Genomic DNA, 27,304 nt, shown 5'->3' on the forward strand with positions numbered 1-27,304 from the left:
CTTTTTCTCCTTCCTACAGTGTGTATTTTCTGAACACGGCCTTCTGACCACAGTGGCTTATAAACTCGGCAGAGATAAACCCGTATATTATGCATTGGAAGTAAGTTTTTTCCAATCAATATGGATAATATGACAAACTCTCAAAGCTGATGAAACTCACAGTGTTTTCTAACACCTTTTCTGATAAATCTGAATAGATAGGACTCAAAAAACTCAGTTTTCTTCTTGGCATTCAGTTAGGTAGAAGGAACCTGAGACTGAGCTGGTGTCCCAGGCTCCCAGGAGTCCTGGATTATTTTGTATCGGCTCCTCAGTTCTTTTACCAATTAATTGTGTGACCCTGGGCGTGTTACTTAACCTCTTTGCAATGTAAGATTTTCTGTCTCTAAAGTTTACTGAAGGCATCGACTTATTCGCTAACATTTTTTTCAGCATTTCGTTATAACCACAAAGCCTCAGTGTTCCAGAGAGAACCACTGGGCCCAAAAAAAAACAGAGCAACTCTCTTCATGTGTATCCTCGTAAAAATAAATTTTCTGTCACATTTTGATGGGAGAAAGAAAGCGAGGAGATTTATGCCATTTTTCACTCAAGCATTTGTTTCAGACAAGTTTGCAAATTCTAGTAGGAATGTGTCAGCCTAAGTCTGTAGGGCACGGTGAGTTTGCATTAGAACCTTTATTTATAAAGTCAGTGAAGCAGTACTCTTTGTGTAAAATCGGATGCATTTCTTTTTTTTTTTAAGATTTTATTTTTCCTTTTCTCCCCAAAGCCCCCCGGTACATAGTTGTGTATTTTTAGTTGTGGGTCCTTCTAGTTGTGGCATGTGGGATGCCACCTCAGTGTGGCCTCACCAGCGGTGCCATGTCTGCGCCCAGGATCCGAACCGGCGAAACCCCGGGCCGCCAAAGTGGAGCGTGCGAACTTAACCACTCGGCCATGGGCCGGCGCCAGAACAGAGGGGATTTGTAAAGTGCAAATTCATCATTTCTGCTGATGTGGACCTCTACCTCGTTTTCATCACCAAGAGAGTTCTTTTTTTCTCTCCCTACCCCCTGGCATGGGATTCATCTAGGCCTGATATTTTGACATCTCTAGGTTCCTATTTTCATTATCAGTAAAAAGGAATTAAGGCACAGGATCCTTTAGTTGTTCTAAGACTTTAAACTCAATTAAACTGCTTCAGTTTGTCCCACTCTTTCTCAGTGGAAAATTTTTCTTAGTGGTGGAAGAGAGTGAAGCGAAATAGAGCAGTCAATTAGTTCCGTCTTCCCTCTGCCGTCTGTTAATAGTGCGCTGTCTTCCCGAGGCGGTGCTTTCCCCTTTCCTTGTTCATCTTCTTTTTCTAAATATTATTTCACAAAAGAAAATCCTTTTGGGAGTTTTTAATATGATTATGAACTTGAGCTTACTTAGGATTTGAGACTTGCATGTTCTGTGTTCTTTCATAGGATGTAAGTTCCCTGAGGCCAGAGTACTTGTCTGTCTAGTTCACCACTCTGTCCCAGCAGGCTGGCATGTGGTAGACACTCAGTAAATATTGGTTACATACCAAATCCTATTTTCTGCCATATTTGTCTATTTATATATGAGCTTCAAAGAGGGTTCGCTATATTCCCCCATTGGTTTCTTTTTGTTTTTTTTAAAGATTGGCACCTGAGCTAACATCTGTTGCCAATCTTCTTTTTTTCTTCTTCTTCTCCCCAAAGCCCCCCAGTACATAGTTGTATATCTTAGTTGTAGGTCCTTCTGGTTGTGGCATGTGGGACACCACCTCAGCGTGGCCTGACGAGCGATGCCATTTCCGTGCCCAGGATCTGAACCAGCGAAACCCTGGGCCACCAAAGCAGAGCACACAAACTTAGCCACTCAGCCACGGGGCCAGCCCCCATTGGTTTCTTTAAATGTCCTTTTTCCCATCTCTTCTTTGGTGTGATTTATGATTATAGTGTAAGGTTTTCCTTAGAGTTTTTCATCCCTCTTGAGCCAGATATTCCATTTTAGATATAAGCCTGTATATTAGTGAACTATTGCTGTATAACGATATTACCACAAATGTAGGTGGCTTAAAACCACACCCATTTGTTATCGTACAGTTCCCATGGGTCAGGAGCCCTGGAACAGCTTAGCTGGGTCCTCTGCTCAGGGTCTTGCAAGGCTGCAGCCAAGGTGTTGGCTGAGGCTACAGTCCACCTGAGGCTCCGTCTGCTTGCAGGCTCACTCAGCTTATTGGCTGAATTCAGTTCCTTGTGGTTGTAGGACTGAGGGCTTTGGTTTCTTGCTAGCTGTCAGCCAGAGGCTGCCCTCAGCTCCTAGAGGCCACCTTCATTTCTTCCCATGTTAGGGCTTCTAGCATGGCCCTCTGCTTCCTCAGAGCCAGCAAGGGAGACCCAGAGTCCAGAAAACAGGCATGATAATCTTATGCGATATAGTCACGTACACATCATCACATACATCCTGTCACCTTTGACATGTGCTACTGGTTAGGAGCAAGTCATAGGTCCTAACCTATGGCATGAACACCAGGAGGCGGGGCTCATGGGGCTACCTTAATTAAGAATCTGTCTGCCACAGCCTATAAACATTGTTTATGGAGTTTTGTCATGTACTTTTCTTAGAAAGTATACTTTCTGAGCAATAAATAGTTCGGTTTTTTTTGATGAAGATTAGCCCTGAGCTAACTGCTGCCAATCCTCCTCTTTTTGCTGAGGAAGACTGGCCCAGAGCTAACATCCATGCCCATCTTCCTCTACTTTATACATGGGACACCTACCACAGCATGGCTTAACAAGCAGTGCCATGTCCACACCCAGGATCTGAACCGACGAACCCTGGGCCACCGAGAAGCAGAACGTGCACACTTAACCGCTGTGCCACTGGGCTGGCCCTAAATAGTTTTAATTTTAGTTCCCTAACTTGTTACTGAAGTATTGATGATATAGATTACATTTCAAAAATAATGCTCCCCCAGTTCAACTCTGTGTTCCTTTTCTCTTTTCTATGCAATTAAAAATGGTATAGAATTCAAGTTTGCATTTATAATCTTATAAAATTAAGTACAGTATAAATGTATACGTAGAGATACCTATTACTGTAGCATATACAAAATTGTGTTTACTAGGCCTAATGGATGATTTTAAGCAATTTAAGGATAATCTTAGTTTTATGTAATTTTTCTCCACACCTACTGATTTTAAGTGTAACGACCTTGCAAGATACAACTCTCCTCCATCCTGAAATATTTGCTTTATACAGATACTGTTCGTGGCAGTGGCAATCATGTCAAGGAGCTTTTGAGGAAAAGTATGCTTGCCTGCTATGACATTACATCAAATCTGCTTGATCTTTCTTTTTTTGAGGAAGATTAGCAATGAGCTAACATCTGCTGCCAATCCTCCTCTTTTGCTGAGGAAAACTGGCTCTGAGCTAACGTCTGTGCCCATCTTCCTCTACTTTATACATGGGACGCCTACCACAGCATGGCTTGACAAGCGGTGCCATGTCCGCACCCGGGATCTGAAGCAGCAAACCCGGGCCGCCGAAGCAGAACGTGCGCACCGCTGTGCCACCAGGCCGGCCCCTGCTTGATTAGTTTTAATCCAGTCTTCCTGTAACCTCTTTCTTAGCCTTTCACTTTCCAGGCTATGTGTCTAGTTTTTATATAATTTAGTCCCCTTATCCTGTTATCATTGAATTTATTCTTTATGCCCTCTCATTTCTATTATGTCTTTCTTAGAGTACAACCAATAGGCTTGCGTGCACCTTTCCCCGAGGATCATGACTTAGGCCAAGGGTTGGTTCTTATTTGTAGATGATGCACTTAACTATTGGATCTTGATATTTAGGATATAATTGACAAATATCAAATAGCTTATTTGATAGCAAGTAGACAGTCACTTTCTGTCTATCATTTTAGGTTTCCGTTCCTGTACTCTTTCCTGCCCATCTTCAAAGCATTATACCATCTTCCACTTTATCTCCTGCTTCTGAATTCAGAAGACCACATCTTTTGTGAATTTGGAGGTTTCTCTCGTTTTTATTAATGTTTTTAAAGGCTAACTAATACTATGTGTTATATCCTTAGACCAAAATTATATATTTCTTTCAGATAAGTATTTTGAATCTACCTTTTATTTTCTTATATTGACTCTATTTCTTCACTCACAACCAAACACTCCTGTACACCTCTGATGACCAAATTTAGAATACTTTTTTTCTGGAGCCTTGATGGTAGCTTTGTATTTTTTTTTTGTTTTAATCTAAGTAATGCCCTCTGGTTCTCAACCAGTTACCTTTAAGTAAAACCTTAAATTTGCTGGGGCCCGCCTGGTGGTGTAGCAGTTAAGTTCGCACACTCTGCTTCAGCGGCCCGGGGTTCACAGGTTTGGATCCTGGGTGCAGACCTACACATTGCTCATCAAGCCATATTGTGGCAGCGTCCCATATACAAATTGAGGAAGATTGGCATGAGTGTTAGCTCAGGACCAATCTTCCTCACCAAAAAACACCCCACGAACTACCTTGATATTCCTTTTGCTAAAACCATATTGCTTCCTCTCAAAAAAATATTGTCTAAGCATGTAACATCCTGCCCTTTTCAATGGAAATGAGGCACATCCACATTTGGTTTCCAAAAGTATAAAGTTCCACTAGCTGATAGTCAGAAAACCACTCTAATAGACTTCTAGCACAGTGGCTTTTTTTTTTTTTTTGGTGAGAAAGACTGGGCTTGAGCTAACATCTGTGCCAATCCTCCTCCATTTTATGTGGGATGCCACTGCAGAGTGGCTTGACGAGTGGTGCTAGGTCTGTGCCTGGGATCCGAACCTGTGAATCCTGGGCCACCAAAGCAGAGCATACAAACTTAACCACTACGCCACTGGGCCGGGCCCCACAGTGGCTTTTTTATTTTTATTTATTTATTTATTTATTTTTGTTTATTTTTTTTTTATTGGGTTAATGATAGGTTACAATCTTGTGAAATTTCAGTTGTACATTAATGTTTGTCAGTCATGTTGTAGGTGCACCATTTCACCCTTTGTACCCACCCCCCCACCCCACCTTTCCCCTGGTAGCCCACAGTGGCTTTTTTAAATTCATAGTTTACTCACCTAAAACTATTGAAAATATATACATTTCTTAGCTAGATGCCATTTAGAGCCAGTATCTTTTGAGAGTATAAGGAGAAGGGACATCTGTTTTTTGTTGTCTTTTTTTTTTTTGAGGAATATTAGCCCTGAGCTAACATCCACTGCCAATCCTCCTCTTTTTGCTGAGGAAGACTGGCCCTGAGCTAACATCCGTGCCCATCTTCCTCTGCTTTGTATGTTGGACGCCTACCCCAGCATGGCTTGCCAAGCGGTGCCATGTCCGCACCCGGGATCCGAACCGGCAAACCCTGGGCTGCCAAAGCAGAACATGGGAACTTAACTGCTGCGCCACCAGGCGTTTTTTAAATTAGATCTAGAACTGTGCTATCCAGTATGGTAGCCACTAGCCACATGTGGCTATTGAGCACTTTAAATGTGGCTAGTCCAAATTGAGATGTGCTTTAAGTATAAAATATATACCCAATTTCAGACTTAGTACAAAAAATAGATAAAATATCTCAATAATTTTTATATTGATTGCATGTTGCAATGATAATATTTTTAATATATTAGGTTAAACAAAATACATTACAATTAATTTAACCTGTTTCTTTTTACCTATTTAATCTGGTAACTAGAAAATTTAAGTCATATATGTGGCTCACATTATATTTCTATTGGACAACACTGGTCTAGAAAATCTTATATATTTACTAGTCTTTAGCAACTACTGTCTCTGAATTGTTTGCTTCCAACGGAAATTTGAAAGTAAAATTCTTTTTTTGTTGTTTGAGGAAGATTAGCCCTGAACTAACATCTGCTGTCAGTCCTCCTCTTTTTCCTGTGGAAGACTGGCCCTGAGCTAACATCTGTGCCCATCTTCCTCTACTTATCTTCCTCTACTTTATATGTGGGACGCCTGCCACAGCATGGTTTGATAAGTGGTGTGTAGGTCCGTGCCGGGGATCCAAACCTGTGAACCCTGGGCCACCAGAGCAGAGTGTGTGAACTTAACCGCTACGCCACTGGGCCAACCCCGAGCTTAAAGTTCTGTTTTGTTTTTTCTTTTTGAGGAAGATCAGCCCTGAGCTAACCACCGCCAATCCTCCTCTTTTTGCTGAGGAAGACCAGCCCTGAGCTAACATCCATGCCCATCTTCCTCTACTTTTTTGTATGTGGGACGCCTGCCACAGCATGGCTTTTTGCGAAGCAGTGCCATGTCCGCACCTGGGATCCGAACTGGCAAACCCTGGGCTGCCGAGAAGCGGAACGTGGGAACTTAACCACTGCGCCACCGGGCCGGCCCCCCGAGCTTAAAGTTCTTTAATCTCTCTAAGCAAAAAATTTATTTACTTCCTCTTGATGGTCCCACTAAGTACCTAAATATGTAACATATCAAAGTTACCTGACTTTTTGGTTTGGGCTGACTCTGTAGACGGAGTTTACATTAGTAATCTATATGAATGAAATGGCAGAACCAAAAAGCTTATTTTGGAATTCCTAATGGTTTGTGCTGATACTTTTTTTACCCTCGTGATCGTTTTTTTTTTTTTAAGATCGGCACCTGTGCTAACATCTGTTGCCAATCTTTTTTTTCTTCCTTCTCCCCAAAGCCCCCCAGGACATAGTTGTATATTTTAGTTGTGGGTCCTTCTAGTTGTGGCATGTGTAACGCCAGCTTAGCATGGCCTGATGAGCGGTGCCATGTCCGTGCCCAGGATCCGAACTGGTGAAACCCTGGGCTGCCAAAGTGGAGCGCGCCAACTTAACCACTCGGTCATGGGCTGGCCCCCCTCATGATCTTTGTATAACAGCTTTATTGAGATATAATTCAGATATCACATGATTCGCCCTTTTAAAGTATATAATTCAGCGGTTTTAGTATATTCACAGAGTCGTGCAACCATCACTACAATCTCACTTTCGAACATTTTCATCACCCCATTGCCCCAACCCTAGACAAGTACTGATCTACTCTTTGTCTCTAGATTGCCTATTCTAAACATTTTATATAAACAGAATCATGCAATATGTGGTCTTTTATGACTGGCTTCTTTCATTTTGCGTAAAGTTTTCAAGGTTCATCCATGTTGTAGCAGAACTTCATTCAGTTTCATGGCCAAAACAATATTCCATTGTGTGGATATTCTACATTTTGTTTATCCATTCATCAATCGATGGAATTTGGCTAATACTTTTTTAACACTTAAAAAATTAATGAGTTTCTGGGTTGGCCCAGTGGCGCAGCAGTTAAGTGCACATGTTCCGCTTTGGCGGCCCGGTATTCTCCGGTTCAGATCCCGGGTGTGGACATGGCACTGCTTGGCACACCATGCTGAGGTAGGTGTCCCACATATAAAGTAGAGGAAGATGGGCACAGATATTAGCTCAGGGCCAGTCTTCCTCAGCAAAAAGAGAAGGATTGGCAGCAAATGTTAGCTCAGGGCTAATCTTCCTCAAAAAAAAATTAATGAGTTTAATATTTACATTCAGTAAGAATCTTCCTATATGTCCTCATATTGAGCCTCATAGTACTTCATTTAGGTAGATGTTATTAGCGTCACCACCATTTTATAGGTGAAGAAATGGAGGCTCAGAAAGCCTAACTAATTTCCCTAAGATCACATAGCAACTCAGAACTAGAACTCACACTCAAACCCAGTTCATCTGACTCCAAATTATATGTTTCCTTCCTTATTGCCACAGCACACCCCGCCCCCAGTCCCTTGGTGATTTTGTTGTAAAGAAAAATTACTCTGTAGTTAGCATCTTTGCTAACTATTTGTTGTTTTTGCTTGATTTAATATACTGTTAGATATGGGAAATGGACTTGAAAATAACTTTTTTTTTTTTGAGGAAGATTAGCCCTGAGCTAACATCTGCTGCCAATCCTCCTCTTTTTGCTGAGGAAGGCTGGCCCTGAGCTAACATCTGTGCCATCTTCCTCTATTTTATATGTGGGTCGCCTGCCACAGCATGGCTTGATAAGTGATGTGTAGGTCCACACCTGGGATCCGAACCGGCGAACCCTGGGCTGCCGAAGCAGAGCATGCAAACTTAACCACTGCGCCACTGGGCCACCCCGAAAATAACTTTTAATGTGGCCTCTCCCAATAACTTTGTGGATAAGATGGGAATGTATATACTGAGGTGGTAACATACCTCACTAGCTTAGCGACAGATAGAAGAGTTATCCAAGAAGCAAACCACTCAATGCATTGATGTCCACCTGTGGGGACGGGGCCGAGGGTGTGCTGGAGGGCTGGCTGCCTTTCCCTGTCTCATGAGAAACGTCTGTAATGACCTAGATAAAAATATGTTTGTATTAGAAGACCTAGTTTATGATATTTGTAGAAACCCCAAAGTTGAAATTTTTGAATTTTATCCATCTGGTAGGGTCACGCATAGAGAATACGCTCAATAAAAACTTTTTATAGTGATAACATATATTGTCTCTCGGATTCCTTTTTTCCCTAGGGTTCTGTAGCTATAGCTGGTGCTGTTATTCGCTGGCTAAGAGACAATCTAGGAATTATACAGACCTCAGAGGAAATTGGTGAGTATGTTCTAACAAAAGGTTAGAATCTCAATAAGGAAAATTTTTAATATTTTACTTTTACAATCTGTTAATACTTGTGCTTTGCCCCATATGTGTCATTAAATTATATGGATCCCTATTACGAGTTTGATTTATACATAAAAGACTATTTTGTGAAGACTTATAAAACAACAAATGGACATGATTAGTGGTGGATTAATAAACTGACAAGGTAGGGCATAAAAATTACCCAGCTGTAAAATTGAACACCAAAGATTGCCAGAATCTGCAGGTGAAGTAGTCCAGTTAAATTTAGCGGATGACAAAGAGCTTTAACTCTTAGAGTGAGCATTAAAATGCCAGTACCTAATCTTTACAACGAAAACTACAAGACCTTCTTGAAAGAAATCAACGACGACATAAAGAGATAGAAAGACATTCCATGCACATGGATTGGAAGAATAAACATAGTTAAAATGTCCATACTACCTAAAGCAATCTATAGATTCAATGCTATCCCAATCAGAATCCCAAGAACATTCTTCACGGAAATTGAACAAAGAATCCTAAAATTCATATGGGGCAACAAAAGACCGCGAATTACTAAAGCAATCCTGAGCAAGAAAAAGAAAGCCGGCGGAATCACAATCCCCAATTTCAAAACATACTACAAAGCTACAGTGATCAAAACAGCATGGTACTGGTACAAAAACAGGTCCACAGATCAATGGAACAGAATTGAAAGCCCAGAGATAAAACCACACATCTATGGACAGCTAATCTTCGACAAAGGAGCTGAGGGCCTACAATGGAGGAAAGAAAGTCTCTTCAACAAATAGTGCTGGGAAAACTGGACAGCCACATGTAAAAGAATGAAAATCAACCATTCTTTTTCACCATTTACTAAAATAAACTCAAAATGGATCAAAGACCTAAAGATTAGGCCTGAAACAATAAGTCTTCTAGAAGAGAATATCGGCAGCACACTCTTTGACAATCAGCTTCAAAAGAATCTTTTCGGACACCATAACCCCTCACATGAAGGAAACAATAGAAAGAATAAACAAATGGGACTTCATCAGGCTAAAGAGCTTCTTCAAGGCAAGGGAAAACAGGATTGAAACAAAAAAACAGCCCACTGATTGGGAAAAAATATTCACAAGTTATTTATCCGACAAAGGGTTAATCTCCGTAATATACAAAGAACTCACACAACTCAACAATAAAAAATCAAATAACCCAATTACAAAATGGGCAGGGGACATGAACAGACATTTCTCCAAAGAAGATATACGGATGGCCAATAGACACATGAAAAGATGCTCATCATCACTAATCATCAGGGAAATGCAAATCAAAACTACACTAAGATATCACATTACACCTGTTAGAATGGCAAAAATATCCAAAACCAAGAGTGACAAATGTTGGAGAGGCTGTGGAGAAAAGGGAACCCTCATACACTATTGGTGGGAATGCAAACTGGTGCAGCCACTATGGAAAACAGCATGGAGATTCCTCAAAAAGTTAAGAATAGAAATACCTTATGACCCAGCCATCCTACTACTGGGTATCTATCCTCAGAACCTGAAATCAGCAATTCCAGAAGTTCCATGCACCCCTATCTTCATTGCAGCATTATTCACAATAGCCAAGTCATGGAACCAACCTAAGTGTCCAGCAACTGATGATTGGATAAAGAACTCGTGGTATATATATACAATGGAATACTACTCAGCCATAAAAAAGGACAAAGTTGTCCCATTCACAACAACATGGATAGACCTTGAGAGTATTATGTTTAGTGAAATAAGCCAGACAGAGAAAGACGAACTCTGTATGACTCCACTCATAGGTGGTAGTTCACATATGGACAAAGAGAACTGATCAGTGGTTGCCACGGGGGTGGGGGGAGGGCACTAGGGGTGAAGTGGTGTACCTACAACATGACTAATAATAATGTACAACTGTAATTTCACAAGGATGTTAACTTTTACAACCTTAATTTAAAAAAAATGCCAGTACTTATAATTTAAGTACTAATCTGGCTATTTTCAGTCTATGGATAATTATTTTGAACTCACCTACCTGCTCTGTCATCGACTTGCTTAATTTTGCCTGAAGGTGAGACAATCAGAAACACATTTCTGATCAGGGGCACACCGGAGGCCACTTCTTCGTCTCCTAGTCAGCTACCTTAAAAATTGTGGAAATGAGCTAAAATACCTTAAAACCAATCCGGTTCCTCTATTTTGGGGGCTGGGTTTCATTTTAGTGGGGGTGTTCAATGTGGGGAAATTTGTTTTGGTTGCTCGTAGCATTCTGCTGTCATTAGGAACAGTTTGCTGTACTAATGGACAAGAAACCAAAAGCCCCATCCTAATTGTTTTAAACAGATGTGTTTGTTAACTAAAGTAAGTAAGGAGATATTAGAGTGATTTTTGTTTGTGTTTTTGTTTAATATTAGAAAAACTTGCTAAAGAAGTCGGTACTTCTTATGGCTGCTATTTCGTCCCAGCGTTTTCAGGGTTATATGCGCCTTATTGGGAGCCCAGTGCAAGAGGGTAAGAATTGAAAATAAGGTATGCTTTTGTGGGTCCTGATTTATTCACTAAATTAGCTGATAACATTAGTTAATAGTTTCCTATCTATTTTCAAATGATTTTAAAGTGTTGAGGAAACCTTTTCCATTTGGAGAGTATAATTTCAGAACTTTTAAACTCCAAGAAGTTATAAATCATCTGACAATAAGCCCCCATATTCATATTCATGAATTTATATCCATATTCATATTAGTATTATCTTTTATCTTCAAGGCATCTGCAAGTTATGTATCAAAGGGACATCATCTAGCTGAATACTGATTTGGTTTTATATTATTGTCATGTATTCAGATGGATCGTGAACTTTTTCCTATGTGGATGCAGAATTGTGGACTCGAACGGCTTTCCAAGCTACTTAATGTTTATTCCAGTTTGGGGGGTTTTGAATGTCCTTTTTTCTTCTGCACTTTTCTGTCTACAAATTCAATCTTTCCATGTTCGGGACATTTCAGATTGATGACTCGTTTTTTTCCACTCTAATCTTGAAATCTTTGTGTATGTCTTTAGGATCATCTGCGGGCTCACACAGTTCACCAATAAATGCCATATTGCTTTTGCCGCATTAGAAGCTGTCTGTTTCCAAACCCGAGAGGTAATAAATAGAGGCCTGTTTTCTTGTACTTGATCCTTTTATCACTCTTAAACAAATTATATACTAATGCCGGAAATTTATGAAGTACTTTGTCGAAAGTTAAGCCTGCCTAAACACTAATCTAATAAATGTAAGTGTTGGTTCTTTGTCCAGCTGTCATTACCTTCTAAGTTCCCATTATCTGCCAGGCTCTGGGCATTTTACAGTCGAGGGCTGGGATGCTGAATGGTACATATTAGACAAAGGGAATAGCACAAACAGGCATCAAGGCAGGAAACCAGGGTGCAAAACAGAGTGGTTTGGCTTGGCTCGATGTAATGGTGAGTGCAGAGGTGTCATGAGAGAAAATGTTGGTTGTGACCAGATCAACGAGGGCCTGGAAGCCCAGAATAAGAAGTCTAAATTTTATTCTGTAGGCTTTGGGAAGGTCTTGAGGGTTTTTAAGTAGAAGATTGCCATTTTGAGAGATGTTACTGTGAAGTCGTTTCATTATGTTCATTGCGTTGGTTTGTTTAAGATTTTGGATGCCATGAACCGCGACTGTGGGATTCCACTCAGTCATTTGCAGGTAGATGGAGGAATGACCAACAACAAGATTCTTATGCAGCTCCAAGCTGACATTCTGTACATCCCAGTAGGTTTGTGAGCCTTCTGTCCTTTAAACTCCCAGAGTAACATTTCCCTCAGCAGAACTGCTTTTTTAGGCATCGGTAACTGCAAAGACGTTGATGTGGCTCTCTCCCCTCAGTGAAGCCCTCGATGCCTGAAACAACGGCTCTGGGAGCTGCCATGGCTGCAGGCGCTGCAGAAGGTGTCGGCGTCTGGAGTCTCGAACCCGAGGATTTGTCAGCTGTCACAATGGAACGGTTTGAACCCCAGATCAATGCTGAGGGTACATTTAAAGAATGAAACTTTTAACGGCATACCGTGGAAAGCACCTTAGTGAGAGAGCGTTGGCCTTTCTGTTGATTCCTAAGTTAGGAAACTAAGTAAATAGCAAATGCTGCTGTTTCAGATTTGGCTCCTCAGCATGTTGGGCTACACTCAATGAGTGTAAATGAGAGAAATCCTTATAAAAACACCTCCTAAAATCTCTTTTTTTTCCCCCTGCGCTTCTATTGTTTACAGTCCTTTCATGTAGCAGGAGAACACTGCCGCGCTATGTTTTGGCTTGTTAGCACAGCCGTTTTTAAAAGCGAGAACAGAGATATAGCAGCCACCAGCCCCTAATGTCTACACTGGATCATCTTTGGTTCCAATGGTCTGGTTTTAGAACATGATTACCTGGGCTAAGGGACATTCTGGTAACTTGTAAGCATAGCAGAGCTAGCCTGACAAAAGCAGCAACAATTTCAGTAAATGAGCATTAAATGATCTATTCACTGTCCTAACAAACTAAGCTAAGCTGCAAGCTCTGACCAACACCTTTATTAAAATACAGTGATGCAGCTCTTAAATTGAAATAAATGTGAGTACAAAAGCAAGGTTTTTTATATACTGAATTTGGTTTTATAACTTTTTTTTTTTTGAGGAAGATTAGCCCTGAACTAACATCTGCTACCAATCCTCCTCTTTTTGCTGAGGAAGACTGGCCCTGAGCTAACATCTGTGCCCACCTTCCTCTACTTTATATGTGGGATGCTACCACAGCATGGCATGCCAAGCGGTGCCACGTCCACACCCAGGATCCGGACCAGCGAACCCTGGGCCGCTGAAGCAGAACGTGGGCCCCGCTGCGCCACCAGGCTGGCCCCTGGTTTTATAACTTTTAAAAACCCTATGTATAAAATAGCATCAAAGTGGATTTTGAGCTATTGGGAAAGAAGCTTTCAAATTCATTTTTGTTTAATTTTCTGGAAGACTATGCCAGCACTTCTTAATTGTATTCGTTCTTTTCCATATATAAGAAAGTAGATCGTAATGCTAGTAATTTTATAGTCAGACAGTGTACCATGTACCCTGATGTAGAAATGTGTTTCAAAATCTGATATTCTGTCTCTAAGTAATGTTTAACTTTTGCAATATTAGATAAAATATGAAGTTCAAGAATTTTTCTACTTCTGAAAAGAACTACTTTTTAATAAGCAAATAATGTTCAGAGCAAGTATATGGTCTCAAGACACTAATCCCTCTCTTAGAGCAAGGAACTTGTGTGCAAAAAATTAAGGATTAGTTTTCTGATTAGAGCCACCCGTGCCATTTTTAGGCCTTAGCCCAGAGTTAATCAGTTGTGTCAGTTGTCCTTCCCTTCACCAACCCCTCTTGTCTCCCCACAACACACACACACACACAACAAAGAGAGAACAGATCAAATGGGATTCCCCTTTCTAATTCATCACCGCTCATTTGTAAATGGCCTGGTCTTAGCAGGTAGCCCTCTCCCAATCTCCCTTCACCCTGTAGACCCAGCTGAATTTCCCCTCCAACTTCCAAGCAAGCGTCTCTTCCGGTCACTGGCACTCCCTAGCAGCCATACTCTCCCAAATATGAGTCCTGGTAAAGTCCCATGTCAGTTTATACGTGTAACAATTAGTCAAGAATGCTGAGTGAACGTAAGTGTGGTCCTTAGAACATCTCAGTAAACCACCTTTCATATGTGTGTTTTTCCTACCTTCTATTTCTAGAAAGTGAAATTCGTTATTCTACGTGGAAGAAAGCTGTGATGAAGTCAATGGGTTGGGTTACAACTCAGTCTTCGGAAAGTGGTAAAAATGTTTTTAATATTATTGCCACTTTTTCTTAGTATGTTCAATATCTTATTTGAATATCTGACCATTTATACTTAGCAAGGCTGCTCTGAAGAAAACCATTTTCATATGTCCGGAGTTTCTAGCATTTTAAAAACACTTTAAAGTTCTAAACATAAGATGTAAATTATCAGGTTGATATACATCCTTAACTCTGTCCTACTATATCTTTTCTTATTAGTTTATTCCTGGTACTTCAATTGATAACTTAGTTTTCTAAAAGTGAAATTATTTCTAGTTTCTTCTTAATGAAAAAAAATCAACTATAGTCTTTTTTTTCTCTTAATATCTTACTTTACCTTTTTGGGGGGCTGTCTTCATGACCTGAACCAGCTGAAAGCTGTATTAATTTCAGGATATATTTCGCCACTTCCTAGGCTGATTCCAAGTTCTTAGTGGGTGTATATTATGGAAATTCACTGGAATCAGAAAGGAAGAAATATATCCCACACAGTAGAGTGTCATAATAGATTTGGAAATGCTCTTGGCAAAAAACAAAGGACTATTGTTTTCACTCACTTAGGTAGGAAGGTATTCAACTTAAGTAAACCATTTAGTTGTAAGCAGTCTTAAGCTGTCTTTAATATGCTTTTGATATTTAAACAGCCTTAAACATGCCTTTAATATGGCATAATATTTTAATTCTTTGCTAAATGCAAGATATGGAACATAATGGATGGAACAATGGCCAGGAATGTATTGAAGCATATGCTTTAATGGAGAAGAGTTTATAAATGAAAGGTAACCTGCCTTCCAACCCCAAAGTGAGTTATAGAACCACTTTTAATGTATCTGGCTCTTAGGAGAAGCTTCTGGAATCATCCACTACCACAGATCACTGTGATCTGTATTTTCAGTCCTGGATGTTCCTATTTGAAGCTTTTGTTTTTTCTCCTAAATAAGCTTAATATCCTTTTTCTTTAATCTTTTGTTCTGAGACTCAACTTCCTTTCCAAGATGGTGGCAAAGCTTTTCATGCTAAGGCTGTTTGCAATTTTGAGACCGTTTATAATTAAACTTCTCAATCATTTTTCTACCACAGTGCTAGTTTCTGTACAAGATATAACAGATGTGTGCCACTTCATCTAGTGGTTGTATTTTTTTAACTCTAGGATGTTAATTTTTTTTTATTGCAGTAATGTTGGTTTATAACATTATATAAATTTCAGATGTACGTCATATTTCAGTTTCTTTTTAGATTATATCATGTTCACCACTCAAAGACTAATTTCAATTGGATGTTAATTTTGAATACACTTCTTATTTAAAGAATGTTAAATATTCTAGATATATAGTTTTTAAATTCAAGAAAAGCATAGGGGTTGGCCAGCCCCGTGGCTGAGTGGTTAAGTTCACGCACTCTGCTGTGGCAGCCCAGGGTTTTACTGGTTCAGATCCTGGGCGTGGACATAGCACCGCTCATCAAGCCATGCTGAGGCGATGTCCCACATAGCACAACCAGAAGGACCTACAGCTAGAGTATACGGCTATGTACTGGGGGGGTTTGGGGAGAAGAAAAAAACCAAAAGCATAAATATAAGAAATATTCTTTAAAGAAAGAGATTCCAAGAGAATCCAGGTTAGAAAATAATCAAAGAAGCATGTTCTCAGGCAATTTTTGTAAGTGTAGGTTAACACAATTTAGCTTTTAAGTTACAGTAATATTAATTCTCAGGTGCATTTTCTTATACACCAATTTCTATTTAAAAAAGAAAATGAATCCAATAGGGTGTGAAACGCATTTTCAGTAGACTATAATTCTTCTCTGATAGCCAAAGGATCCATAATTTGAACTTTGGGGGAATTGGATTGCTCATTTTAGCATCTTTTGGGGAACAATCAAGAAAGCTAAAGTCAGTAGCCTCCCAAAAAGTTCTCTCTTTGGCTTCGCCAGTGTAAGGCTTATGTTGGTCTATATGCACTATAGTAGTACCCCTTTATCTGCAGGGGACACGTTCCAAGACCCCTGATGGATTCCTGAAACCGCGGATAGTACTGAACCTTATATATACTATGTTTTTTCCTATATTTACATACCTATGATAAAGTTTAATTTATCAATTAGGCACAGTAAGAGATTAACAGTAGTAACAATAAAATTGAACAATTAAAATGTACTATAATAAAAGTTATATGCATGTCGTCTCTCTCTCAAAATATCTTATTGCACTGTATTCATCCTTCTTCTAACGATGTGAGATGGCACAGTGCCTGCATGATGAGCTCAAGTGAAGTGAAGTGAATGACATAGGCGTTGTGAGGTAGCATTATTTTGGGACTGCGGTTCACCGCGGGTAACTGAAACCACAGAAAGCAAAAACGCGGATAAGGGGAGACTACTGTATGTTCTTGGCTACTCGTAGCGTGCTATCTGTATTGTTTGTTCATTGTCGTAAGCCTTCAATATTGATTATAGTTTTGATTTGAAATAATAACTCTTTGCTAGCTTTTATGAATATACTATTTTTATAACTTAATTTGTTTTGCTGTCATGTGATTCTTAACACAAATATTGTAATTATGTGTCTCTCTTTTGGTTTGCTTGACTGGAATTCCCTTCTACTTGGATGACCACAGGTGACCCTAGTATCTTCTGTAGTCTACCCTTGGGCTTTTTTATAGTGAGTAGCATGGTAATGTTAATCGGAGCAAGGTACATCTCAGGTCAGTTACTCTTTAAATTAGACGATTTTATTAGTTAGCATTAATATATTTGTGTGTAACTCAGCAGAAAGTTTTCCATGTTTTTCGTTCTTCCTATGCTAAGGAACCTGGAAAATCCGTTAAATGTCTAGTTGGTTAGACCAGTTAATCTTTGGGGGCAGTCAGAATGAAGGACTGTGGCTCTGCTTAACCTCTTTCAATTTGCAGTAGATGATGAGGATTTGAGGGGCTCCATTCTGCCCTCAGCAGCAAAAGTGCACGCGCTACTGTTAATGCTCAAATGGAAGGACTTTCTGAGTGACAGATGAAACTTAAAGTCTAATTTTTGACCATGATCAAATTGGCTTTCAAGCGTACATAAGCTGTTTCTCATACTTATGAAAATTTGCTACGCAAGTCTTAATCTTTCAATTCTAGTAAGAGTGTTGGCCAGAGTATGTTAGCAGAGTTTCTGTAAAACTCTAAAACTAGGGGAAATATATAGTCACTTTTATTTTAGTTAAAAGAATACATTTTGCGAACTCATGTTTTTAAAATTGCTTAAATAAATTGGGGTTGAAATTAAAACTGAATTATTATTTATGAGTAAAATTGCTCAGCATATTATGAAATACATTGCATAACCTGTGTTATGTGTTAACTTAAGTGTAATAATCATTTTTGGAAGCCATTCTTGATGATAGCTCACTTTTTCTCCAAGTTAATGGCTTAAATGGAAGTGACTTAGTCCATATGTTGCCAAGAAAGTGAAACATTTTTAAAATCTTCATAATTAGGGAAAGAGTTGAATTATTTCTCTCAATTAATTAGATGGATGGCCTGGGTTTTACGTGTAAAATGTAAACTTTATTGATATGGCAGAACATCTGTTTGTAAAAATCTGACAAGCCTTAATTTAGCTTGGCATCATCGTTTAGCTATATGTACATACATACATATATATATATATATATATATGCATATATGGAATGAAAATTATTTACATCAGCAGAACATTAGATTATCTTTTAATTAGTGATAAAATATAGGTTACTTGCATGAGAATTTAAAACTATATTTCCTTCTTTTGTATTCTTCAATGCAGGATAAATGTTTCAGTCTTCTCCTTCCGTAATAACAATACCTTATGTTGGCATTAGTGCTTTACATCCTACAAAGGGCTTCTGTATACATAAATCTATACAGAATTAGCAGATGACTATTTTCTGTCTGCTTCTCAAGAATGTTTGTTGAAGGAGCCCTTATATTCCCCTGAAGAATTGTAACTTTAATTTATAAAGAAACTTATATGCTGTTTTAGGAGAAGTTCTATTATTCTGTTATTATCCTGAGGGGGTTGTTTTTGGCTGCATAATGATGGTCTGGAAAAGGAAAGAAAAAAACATGGCAGCTGAATGTTTTCATGGATTCTTTTATCCCTCTGTTTCCCCTTTGGTACCATGACAGGATGAAAAAGCCTGTTCTCTATGAAAATTGAGACATGTAGCATATCTCTACACTAAAGGATACATTAAGTGTCCAAATGCCTAAGCTTCCAAAATGGATGATTGCCATCTTTAGGTTCTCTCTTGGTAACATATGCTGAGATTGGAGAACAGTGGGAATTGCTTGCCTTGGTAAACAATTAGCAATAGTGTTAATATTTGCTAATTTTGGAATTGGTCCAGTTATATTTCTTGCATTTTGACTGTGAAGCAGTATTTAGAGACCATATGGAATTTCTAGCTCAGTAAATGACTAGTAGTCTTCATTGCTTTAATTCCTGAATTTCATGTATGTTGCTATTGACATATGGTTTTTGTTCCCCATTTTAGGTATCCCGTAAATAATACTAACTCATGGATTCCAAAGATGCGACCTCTTTATCTAATGAGAGAATCCAGTGGTTGTCTCTAAATGTGATGACACTATTCATAGACTCTGATTTTATTTATAAGCCACTTGGTGCATGACCCTCCAAGTAGACCCGTGGCTTGAAATAAAGAAAATGCAGCAGAAAGAATGTTATAGAAACATTTGGTGTGTTTTTTAACATCAACAGTTAAGATTGGACCAGCCACCTTTGGGGCTGACCCCTTTTTTGCCATCACTTCCTGCCCCATTCCCTCTAAGATCTAAGAATTCAGATCCTGTCCATTGGAATCTTTCGTCGAACAAATTCAGACGCTCGTGGGCCAGGATGTCATTCTCTGCACTACACACACTTGATTAAAGGTTTCTTACTAACTGGCTAAAAATGAGCAACTTTTTGTTTGTTTCTTTTTAACAGACGGCCAAGAGTCCTCTTTTCTGCCTATTAGGGAGACCACAGCATCCTCACTGACTGTTTAAATGGAAACCTCTACTAAATTCTTAAAATGGAAATTTATTGCTCTCATAGCTTAGATATTTTTCTGAAAAGTACTTGCTAGAGCTGAAACTCCTTGGACATTTTCCATGGTCTCACTAATTACGCCGAACTGCCGTCTGGATCTTATGGGGAAGGACACTTTGACCTTTTTTTTCCATCTCTCCTTTTTATATTTTTTGCATTGCATGTCTAACATGCATGCCTATATATTTTATATATTGAGGGTAGCCCATTTATAAATTAAGAGTACATTTACATGGTCTCGCTAACGACACTGAACTTCTGTCTGGATCTTATAGGGAAGAACATTTCTTTTTTTTCTTTTCATCTCTCCTTTTTATATTTCTTACTTTGTATGTATGACATACATGCCTATATATTTTCTATACTGAGGGTAGCCCATTTATAAATTAAGAGCACATTGTATTCAGCAAGTTATAATGGGGCTGGTCTTAAGTGGACCACTATATGTATAAATATTTTGGAGAAAACACTGTATACATTTTTGGGCAACGGTTATGCATATTATTTACAAGGAGACACTTTTTCTTAAAGAGCCAACATTTAAAATTTAAGTAAATGTTCTATGTCAATAAAAGAAAATGTACTTTATTGTGACTTCAACTGTATTTTTTATATCTTACCTTTTTATTTGTTTTAGCTGGGTATATGCTGAGAAAGAAAAAGAAAACTATGGAATACTGTAGTAAATATTGCTTTAAACACAAGCACTAGTCCGTATAAAGTTATTTTCCTTTGACATAATTTTAGATTTATTTGGGATCCTTTTGGAGGGTGTCGAAAAAGCTTAAAAACTTAAGTCGAAAAAAACCTTAGAAATAAAGCCAAGAATCTCTTTTTATCTAAATACATTATCAGTTGCAGATAAGCAATTATTCTATGTGGGATGACAGAGAATTATTTCTGCTTACTGTCATTACAACTGAAAAAAGGTTTACTATTAGAAATGGCTCGCAATGAAACCAAGAATTTCTCAAAATATTTAGTATTACGTATTATAAAAACTTACCTAATCTAGCTGCATAATGTCAATTTCAAAAATATTTTTAATTTCTGTTTACTATGAATAAAATACTGTCCCCCAATTATTTTCTTCAGTCAGAACTGAAAATGGGAAAATATTTATATATTAGTATAAAAGGTTTTATTTTGTTTTGGATTAATGGTAGCTTGCATTTGCAGTTCTATTTGTCCTGTTTCTATATTATTGAATCTGCTGGGTTTTATTGATGCAGCTGCCACTTTAGTGACATAAATATTATAGAAAGGTATCATGAAATTGTTACGTTGTGGCAAGGGTACTTTTTAACATAATTATATTTCTACAAAGATAGGTTGAATTAACTGTGAATAATGTGAAAATCACTGTTCAGATAATTTTAAGGTTACACTCATTTTCTACAAATTGCAATATTTATAAATGTTTGAAATTGTACACATTGATATTTAATGATAAATGTACTTAAAATAAATTGACCCCTCATTCTTACTTGCATTTCTCACTTAGAGACTAGAGCTTAGATCAAAGTTAAATTGAGAAAGCTATTTCAGGAAACGTGGAGCTCCCCTGCTAGCACTTGATCAGGCGCATTCTGAAGAATTAGCCAGCAGCTGAAGAAATCGTTTCTGAATGATGAGCACCTTAATCGTTCTGTTAGAAAAGACTACACTGTGCCATCTCAGCATCCAGGAAATGCCCTGGTGAGTTGAGCAGCCGTTATCAGGAGGGTCTCACGTGGCTAACCATGACCTTCTGCTGGTTTCTCTCCCCCTTGATTAGTCGGTGGAGTCAAGTACCCCGCTGTTCTTTCCACTTGCTAGCCAACACCTCAATCTTTTCTTCTCCAGCTAATCAGTAAAATACGTAATGCGTCTTTGCTTCTGTAATGATATCTTAGAGTTTTTTCGTGTATTTCTTTTGAAGTGCCCAAAGCTCAATTCTTTCATTGATGGGTGTTTTGTATCATTTGGGAAGGAAGAATGATAGCTATTTAGGAGAAACCACCAAACGAAAGCTGTCATAACATAGGAACTAGCAGCACTGACAGTAGAACAGGTAGTATTCACCTCATAGTGTCTACCTAATAGTGAATAGAAGTACCAAAAGTACAAAAATTGCTATTTTTCACAGCTTTAATGAGGTATAATTGATATACAGAAAACTGCACATATTTAATATATAGAATTTGATGAGTTTGGACATAGGCACACACCCATGACACCATCACCGTCATCAAGGTAATAAACATATCCATCACCTCCAAAAGCTTCCTTGTGCCCCTTTGCTTTTTTCTTGTGGTAAGAATGCTTCACATGAGATCTACCGCCTTAAATTTTGAAGCGTACGAGACTGTGCTGTTAAATGTAGGCACTACGTTGTACAGCAGATCTCGAGAACTGAGTCATCTTACATAACTAACTAAACCCGATGAACAACAGCGCCTGCACTTCCCCCTCCCCCCAGCCCCTGGTAACCACCAGTCTCCTCTCTGTTTCTGTGAGGTTGACTTTTTTAGATCCCACACATAAGTGAGATCATGCATTATTTGTCTTTCTGTGTCTGGCTTTTTTCACTTAGCATAGTGTCTTCCAGGTCAATGTCGCAAACGGTAGGATTTTCTTCTGTTTTAAGGCTGAAAAAACTCATAAGTGTTTCCTGAGATTTCCCTGTTATAAGATTTAGTGGAAATGACCCACTAAATTAAATTTGGGGACTATAAAGATAAATATTCTGAGAAGCAGAAGAAAGGTTAAAAACAAGTTGCTCAACTAGACCAGTATCTTTATTTGCCAGTTTTCATCCTATTTCAGATAACTGGTTCTAACCTGACAGCATAATAGTTGAGAGGATGACAATATTTTATTTTAAAACGTAGCCTCAGGCCCTTTTTGATTTTCCTGTTGAGTGTTAAAAGTAAGTAGCTGCTTCTATTCTTCATTATTAATCCTGATATTTATCTTGATGGTTGCTTATTGTATGACATTTACAAGTAGATTTCATAAATATCAAATCATTGAAATCATCACCAGAACATCCATCAAAGGGAGACTGGTTAAATAAACTGTGGTACAGCCACACACTAGAAAATGCATAGCTTTAGAAAAGAATGAGGACAGTGTCTAGAAACATGTGGAAACGAACCCAGGATATGTGAAACAGCAAGGTGCAGAGGAGCGCGTAAGGTGCTACCTTTGTATTTAAAAAAGAGAGGGGCTGGCCTGGTGATGTAGTGGTTAAGTTCCCATGCTCCTCTTTGGCAGCCCAGGGTTTGCAGGTTTGGATCCTGGGCACAGACCTGCACACTGCTCATCAAGCCACGCTGTGGTGGTGTCCCACATACAAAATAGAGGAAGATTGGCACAGATGTTAGTTCAGGGACAATCTTCCTCAAGCAAAAAGAGAAGGATTGGCAATGGATGTTAGCTTGGGGCCAGTCTTCCTCACCAAAAAATAAATTAAAAAGAGAAAATGTTTGCCTGTGCTGGAAGGACACATAAGAAGCTGTGAATAGGGGCTGGCCCAGTGATGCAGCAATTCAGTGTGCACATTCTGCTTCAGCGGACCAGGGTTCACCAGTTCAGATCCTGGGTGTGGACTTGGCACTGCTTGGGAAGCCATGCTGTGGCAGGCATCCCACATATAAAGTAGAGGAAGATGGGCATGGATGTTAGCCCAGGGCCAGTCTTCATCAGCAAAAAGAGGAGGATTGGCAGCAGATGTTAGCTCAGGGCTAATCTTCCTCACAAAAAAAAGCTGTGAATAGTGTTTACTTACTGGGACAGAAAGCAGTGAAAGGCAGGTGAGAGACAAGTGAGAAAAAACTTTTCTCTATATGTATATTTGAACCATGTTAACTGTTAGTATGTATAATATTGAGCCATGTTAATGTATTAACTATTTATGAAACTAATTTTAAATTTTCAAACTTAAATTCAGAGGTCATTGTGCATGAATGTTCATGGCAGCAATATTCATAATAGCCAAAAAGAGGAAACAACCCAAATTTCTATCAGTTGATGAATGGATAAACAAAAGGTGGTATAGCCATATAGTGGAATATTATGTAGGCGAAAAAGGAACGAAGTACTGATCAATGCCACAACATGGATGAGCCTTGAAAAGTATGCAAAGTGAAAAAAGCCAGACACAAAAAGCCACATATTGTATGAGTCCATTTATGTGAAATGTCCAGAATAGACAAATCCATAGAGATGGAAAATAGATTAGTGGTTGCCAGAGTCTGCGGGGAGAGGGAAAATCGGAAATGACTGCTTATGGGTACAGGGTTTCTTTTGGGGTGATGAAAATGTTTTGGAATTAGATAGTGGTGAGGGTTGCACAACTTTGTGAATATACTAAAAACCACGGAATTTTACACTTATTTAAAGGGGTGCATTTATGATACATGAATTACATCAATAAAAATGTAATTTAGACGTCATAAGTTAGTGACCCACAGGCCAAATTCAGCCCACGAGCTTGTTTAGAACAACAAAACTATTTTTAATTTGTGTTTCTGTAAAATAAACATGTGACCAGCCCCTGATGGCATGGGAGCTTGTAATCCTTGAAATGAGCCCTCTGAAAGAAAGGAATTTTTTTTTTTTTTAAAGATTTTATTTTTTCCTTTTTCTCCCCAAAGCCCCCGGTACATAGTTGTGTATTCTTCGTTGTGGGTTCTTCTAGTTGTGGCATGTGGGACGCTGTCTCAGCGTGGTCTGATGAGCAGTGCCATGTCCGCGCCCAGGATTCGAACTAACGAAACACTGGGCCGCCTGCAGCGGAGCGCGCGAACTTAACCACTCGGCCACGGGGCCAGCCCCAGAAAGGAATTTTATTTACTCCCTGAAAAATGGAGGTTGGTAAATTTAACTCCTATTTATTCCACTTTAACTGTTTCTCAAGCATTTAATATTGGAAATAAGAAAGGTGTTTTAGTCACTAACACATAAAAAATTATGGTAAAACAAGCTATGGCCTTCCATTCGTCTTCCCAGGGGTTTTCGCGGTCTGTCCAATAGAATATACCGGTATTATCAGATGCAGCTAACTCGCTTCCCTCAAAGACTTGATAAGTGAGGAGGCAGTCTTCTGAAAGTATTAACCAAAATATAGTACCATAATTAGCAGTAACTTGACTTTCCCCAAAGTGGAACCTTTCCACTATGCCATTGCTTAATTTTCTTAAAGGTTTAATTCCATCTGTTCCACATCCTCTTTCTCCCCAAACTCAATTTAAACCTTCAGCCTTTAATTAATTTACCACCACATCTTTTTCTTCACTACAGAGCTTATAGGAGGAAACAATAGGTCTGTTTGAAATCTCCTCCTTCAGTTAGTGGTGAATCTAATTCAAATGGCAGTACTGTGTGCGAGCTCACACTCTACATCGCTGGTCTCAGCAACCCAGGGAGCTCTTTTTAAAACAAGCATTCCTGTCCATTTTCTTATTTTGATCAAATTGTTTGGAAATAAGAGTAATAAGTGCTCTTAGAAAAATTGGAAAATAAAAGAGGTTAAAAAAAAGAGTGGAAAATCATTCCTAGTCCTAAAATAATGCCTGTAGTGATTTTGATTTTTTTCCCCAAACTTAAAGGGAGTATCCTCATAGATCTTGAATGCTCATAGACTACATAAAAATTTTAACATGCAGGGCCGGCCCTGTGGCACAGCGGTTAAGTTCGCACGTTCCACTTCTCAACGGCCCAGGGTTCGCCCGTTCGGATCCTGGGTGTGGACGTGGCACCGCTTGGCACACCATGCTGTGGTAGGCGTCCCACATATAAAGTGGAGGAAGATGGGCACGGATGTTAGCTCAGGGCCAGTCTTCCTCAGCAAAAAGAGGAGGATTGGCAGCAGATGTTAGCTCAGGGCTAATCTTCCTCAAAAAAAATTTTTTTTAACATGCAAAACAATACAAGCTATCCTGTATGTGGACACACAGGTGAACTAGAAGTGTAGGACTTGCATAGGGATGATGGATACCAGGGTTAGGATGATGGTTACCTCTGGAAGGGACGGGATGGAATCAAGGAAGAAGACCTCACTGGAACCTGAAAAGTTGTGTTTCCTAAAAAATTCAAAGAGCTCAGGCAAGTATAGCAAAATCTTAAGATTTGACACTTCCGAGTGGTGGGTACACATGTATTTACTATATTCTCTACTTTTCTGTATGCTTGAAATGCTTCATAACAAAAAGATAAGGCATATTGCCCTAATTGTATGTATGTAAGTCCATCATTCACTGTCCGTTAGCACAGTTTTGTTATCCTGCCAGCCTTCCCAATTAAAAGGGTTGAAATCTTACTGATCTGGCACAATTATTTCAAGCACCTCGTATAAAGTATCAATATACAGAAGAAATGTGTATTCGAAATTGCGTTCTTGCCTAGCCAATCACTTGTTATGAACTGAATTTAGAAGACTCAAAAAAGAAATACCCATTTGTCTAATTTCCTATATAGTACCTTCCGCAAGTTTTAATAGACAACTGCGCTGCTGTAAGCCCACCACATATGCAGTTACATACTAAGGCTAGGAAATTTCTGGACAGAAAAGGCAACTCTCACTTTAAAGTTCAATGTCAAGGGGAAAAATCGTTGTGATCTTTATACTGGATTTTTAAGTCGGGCACAAGGCCTGTTTTATTGTATTCCAGGTCCTAGTTCATTACAGTTGAAAGAAAGCACTAAATGATAAAAGTGGATGAACATGTGTTTAAAAGACCGCAAAGCCATGGATAAAATAGAATGGTAGGGTGGCAATCGAAATGACCAACACCTGCTCTGGAAGGGAAACCCGGGCTCTGAAATGGAACTCTTGCTAGGTTCACCTGTGCTGAGGGGTTTTCCCATTATGCCTTGGTGTTTCACTTCCCTTTGCTCCACTCAGTGAGCTGTTACTGCTAGTTGTTTTATCTAATAGATTTTAAAGGAAGAGACATAACTAATGATGAAAACAAAATTGTTTAGATTCTTCTATGGCTTTTCAATATTATCTTTATGTATCCATCCCGCAGATTGGGTTAATTCTTTATTTGTTAAATATGTGTGTATGTGTGTATCCTGCAGGGTACACACCCACCCTCCAGCACACACACACACACACACACACAGAGAGACAGTACATATTTTTGTTCAGTATAATCACATTTGAGTATAGGAGAGATTATTTTCTATTAAGTGGGTACATTTAGAATAAACAAAAGCAGAGCTGTTCTTTTCTCTATGGGTTATAGACTGGGTAATAAAGATTATTGGAGGGAAATTTGTGCCAGGTCTCTAGTGTGACTGTGTGTTCATCAGAGCCACCAGGCGCCCCTCCCCTCCGTCTCAGAGAGGCACACGTGCATGTCAGGCCCGGACAGGGCCATGCCTGTAACACACAGGGCTTCTCACACTGAAGCCTGTTGCTGCTTGTTCCTGTTTCCTAATTCACCTCAACGACTGTTTGACTAATTGAACTGTACTCACTGGTAACCACGTGGGTCTTCCAAAAAGAAGGCTGCCTGTCAAAACTCAAGAAAGAAAATTCTCACTGCATACTCCTCCCCAGATTCTTGGCTCGAGCCAAGTGACTGTGTAGTTCAAGCCAGGGATTTCTGTCCTGCAACTGGAAGGAGAACTGGTGAAGCTACAAGTGTTAACGTAGGTTTCTTTCATCTGGTGATGGTAGACTGGACTGAAAATTTAATGGTTG

The 27,304-nt window shown here is 39.1% G+C and overlaps 1 protein-coding gene across 8 annotated transcripts in view; it reads left to right on the plus strand.

Annotated features, from left to right (window-relative positions):
- The window catches only part of GK (glycerol kinase), a 68,140-nt gene extending 47,829 nt beyond the window's left edge, over positions 1 to 20,311 (plus strand). For 3 of the 8 annotated variants that reach the window (XM_070502058.1, XM_014843565.3, XM_070502059.1), the window contains 9 exons: positions 20 to 100; positions 8,568 to 8,646; positions 11,096 to 11,192; positions 11,739 to 11,823; positions 12,341 to 12,461; positions 12,572 to 12,715; positions 14,448 to 14,528; positions 17,148 to 17,234; positions 19,049 to 20,200. In XM_070502058.1, the coding sequence (XP_070358159.1) occupies positions 20 to 100; positions 8,568 to 8,646; positions 11,096 to 11,192; positions 11,739 to 11,823; positions 12,341 to 12,461; positions 12,572 to 12,715; positions 14,448 to 14,528; positions 17,148 to 17,234; positions 19,049 to 19,059 (786 nt within the window). In that variant the 3' untranslated portion in view covers positions 19,060 to 20,200. Of the gene's footprint in view, positions 1 to 19; positions 101 to 8,567; positions 8,647 to 11,095; positions 11,193 to 11,738; positions 11,824 to 12,340; positions 12,462 to 12,571; positions 12,716 to 14,447; positions 14,529 to 15,230; positions 15,449 to 17,147; positions 17,235 to 19,048 lie in introns of those variants that run through there. The other 5 variants (XM_044763466.2, XM_070502062.1, XM_014843563.3 and 2 more) reach the window with 4 other exon arrangements.
- The last annotated feature ends 6,993 nt before the right edge of the window (positions 20,312 to 27,304 follow it).

This window comes from Equus asinus, chromosome X, assembly GCF_041296235.1.
Source record: "Equus asinus isolate D_3611 breed Donkey chromosome X, EquAss-T2T_v2, whole genome shotgun sequence".
NCBI classification, from domain to species: domain Eukaryota; kingdom Metazoa; phylum Chordata; class Mammalia; order Perissodactyla; family Equidae; genus Equus; species Equus asinus.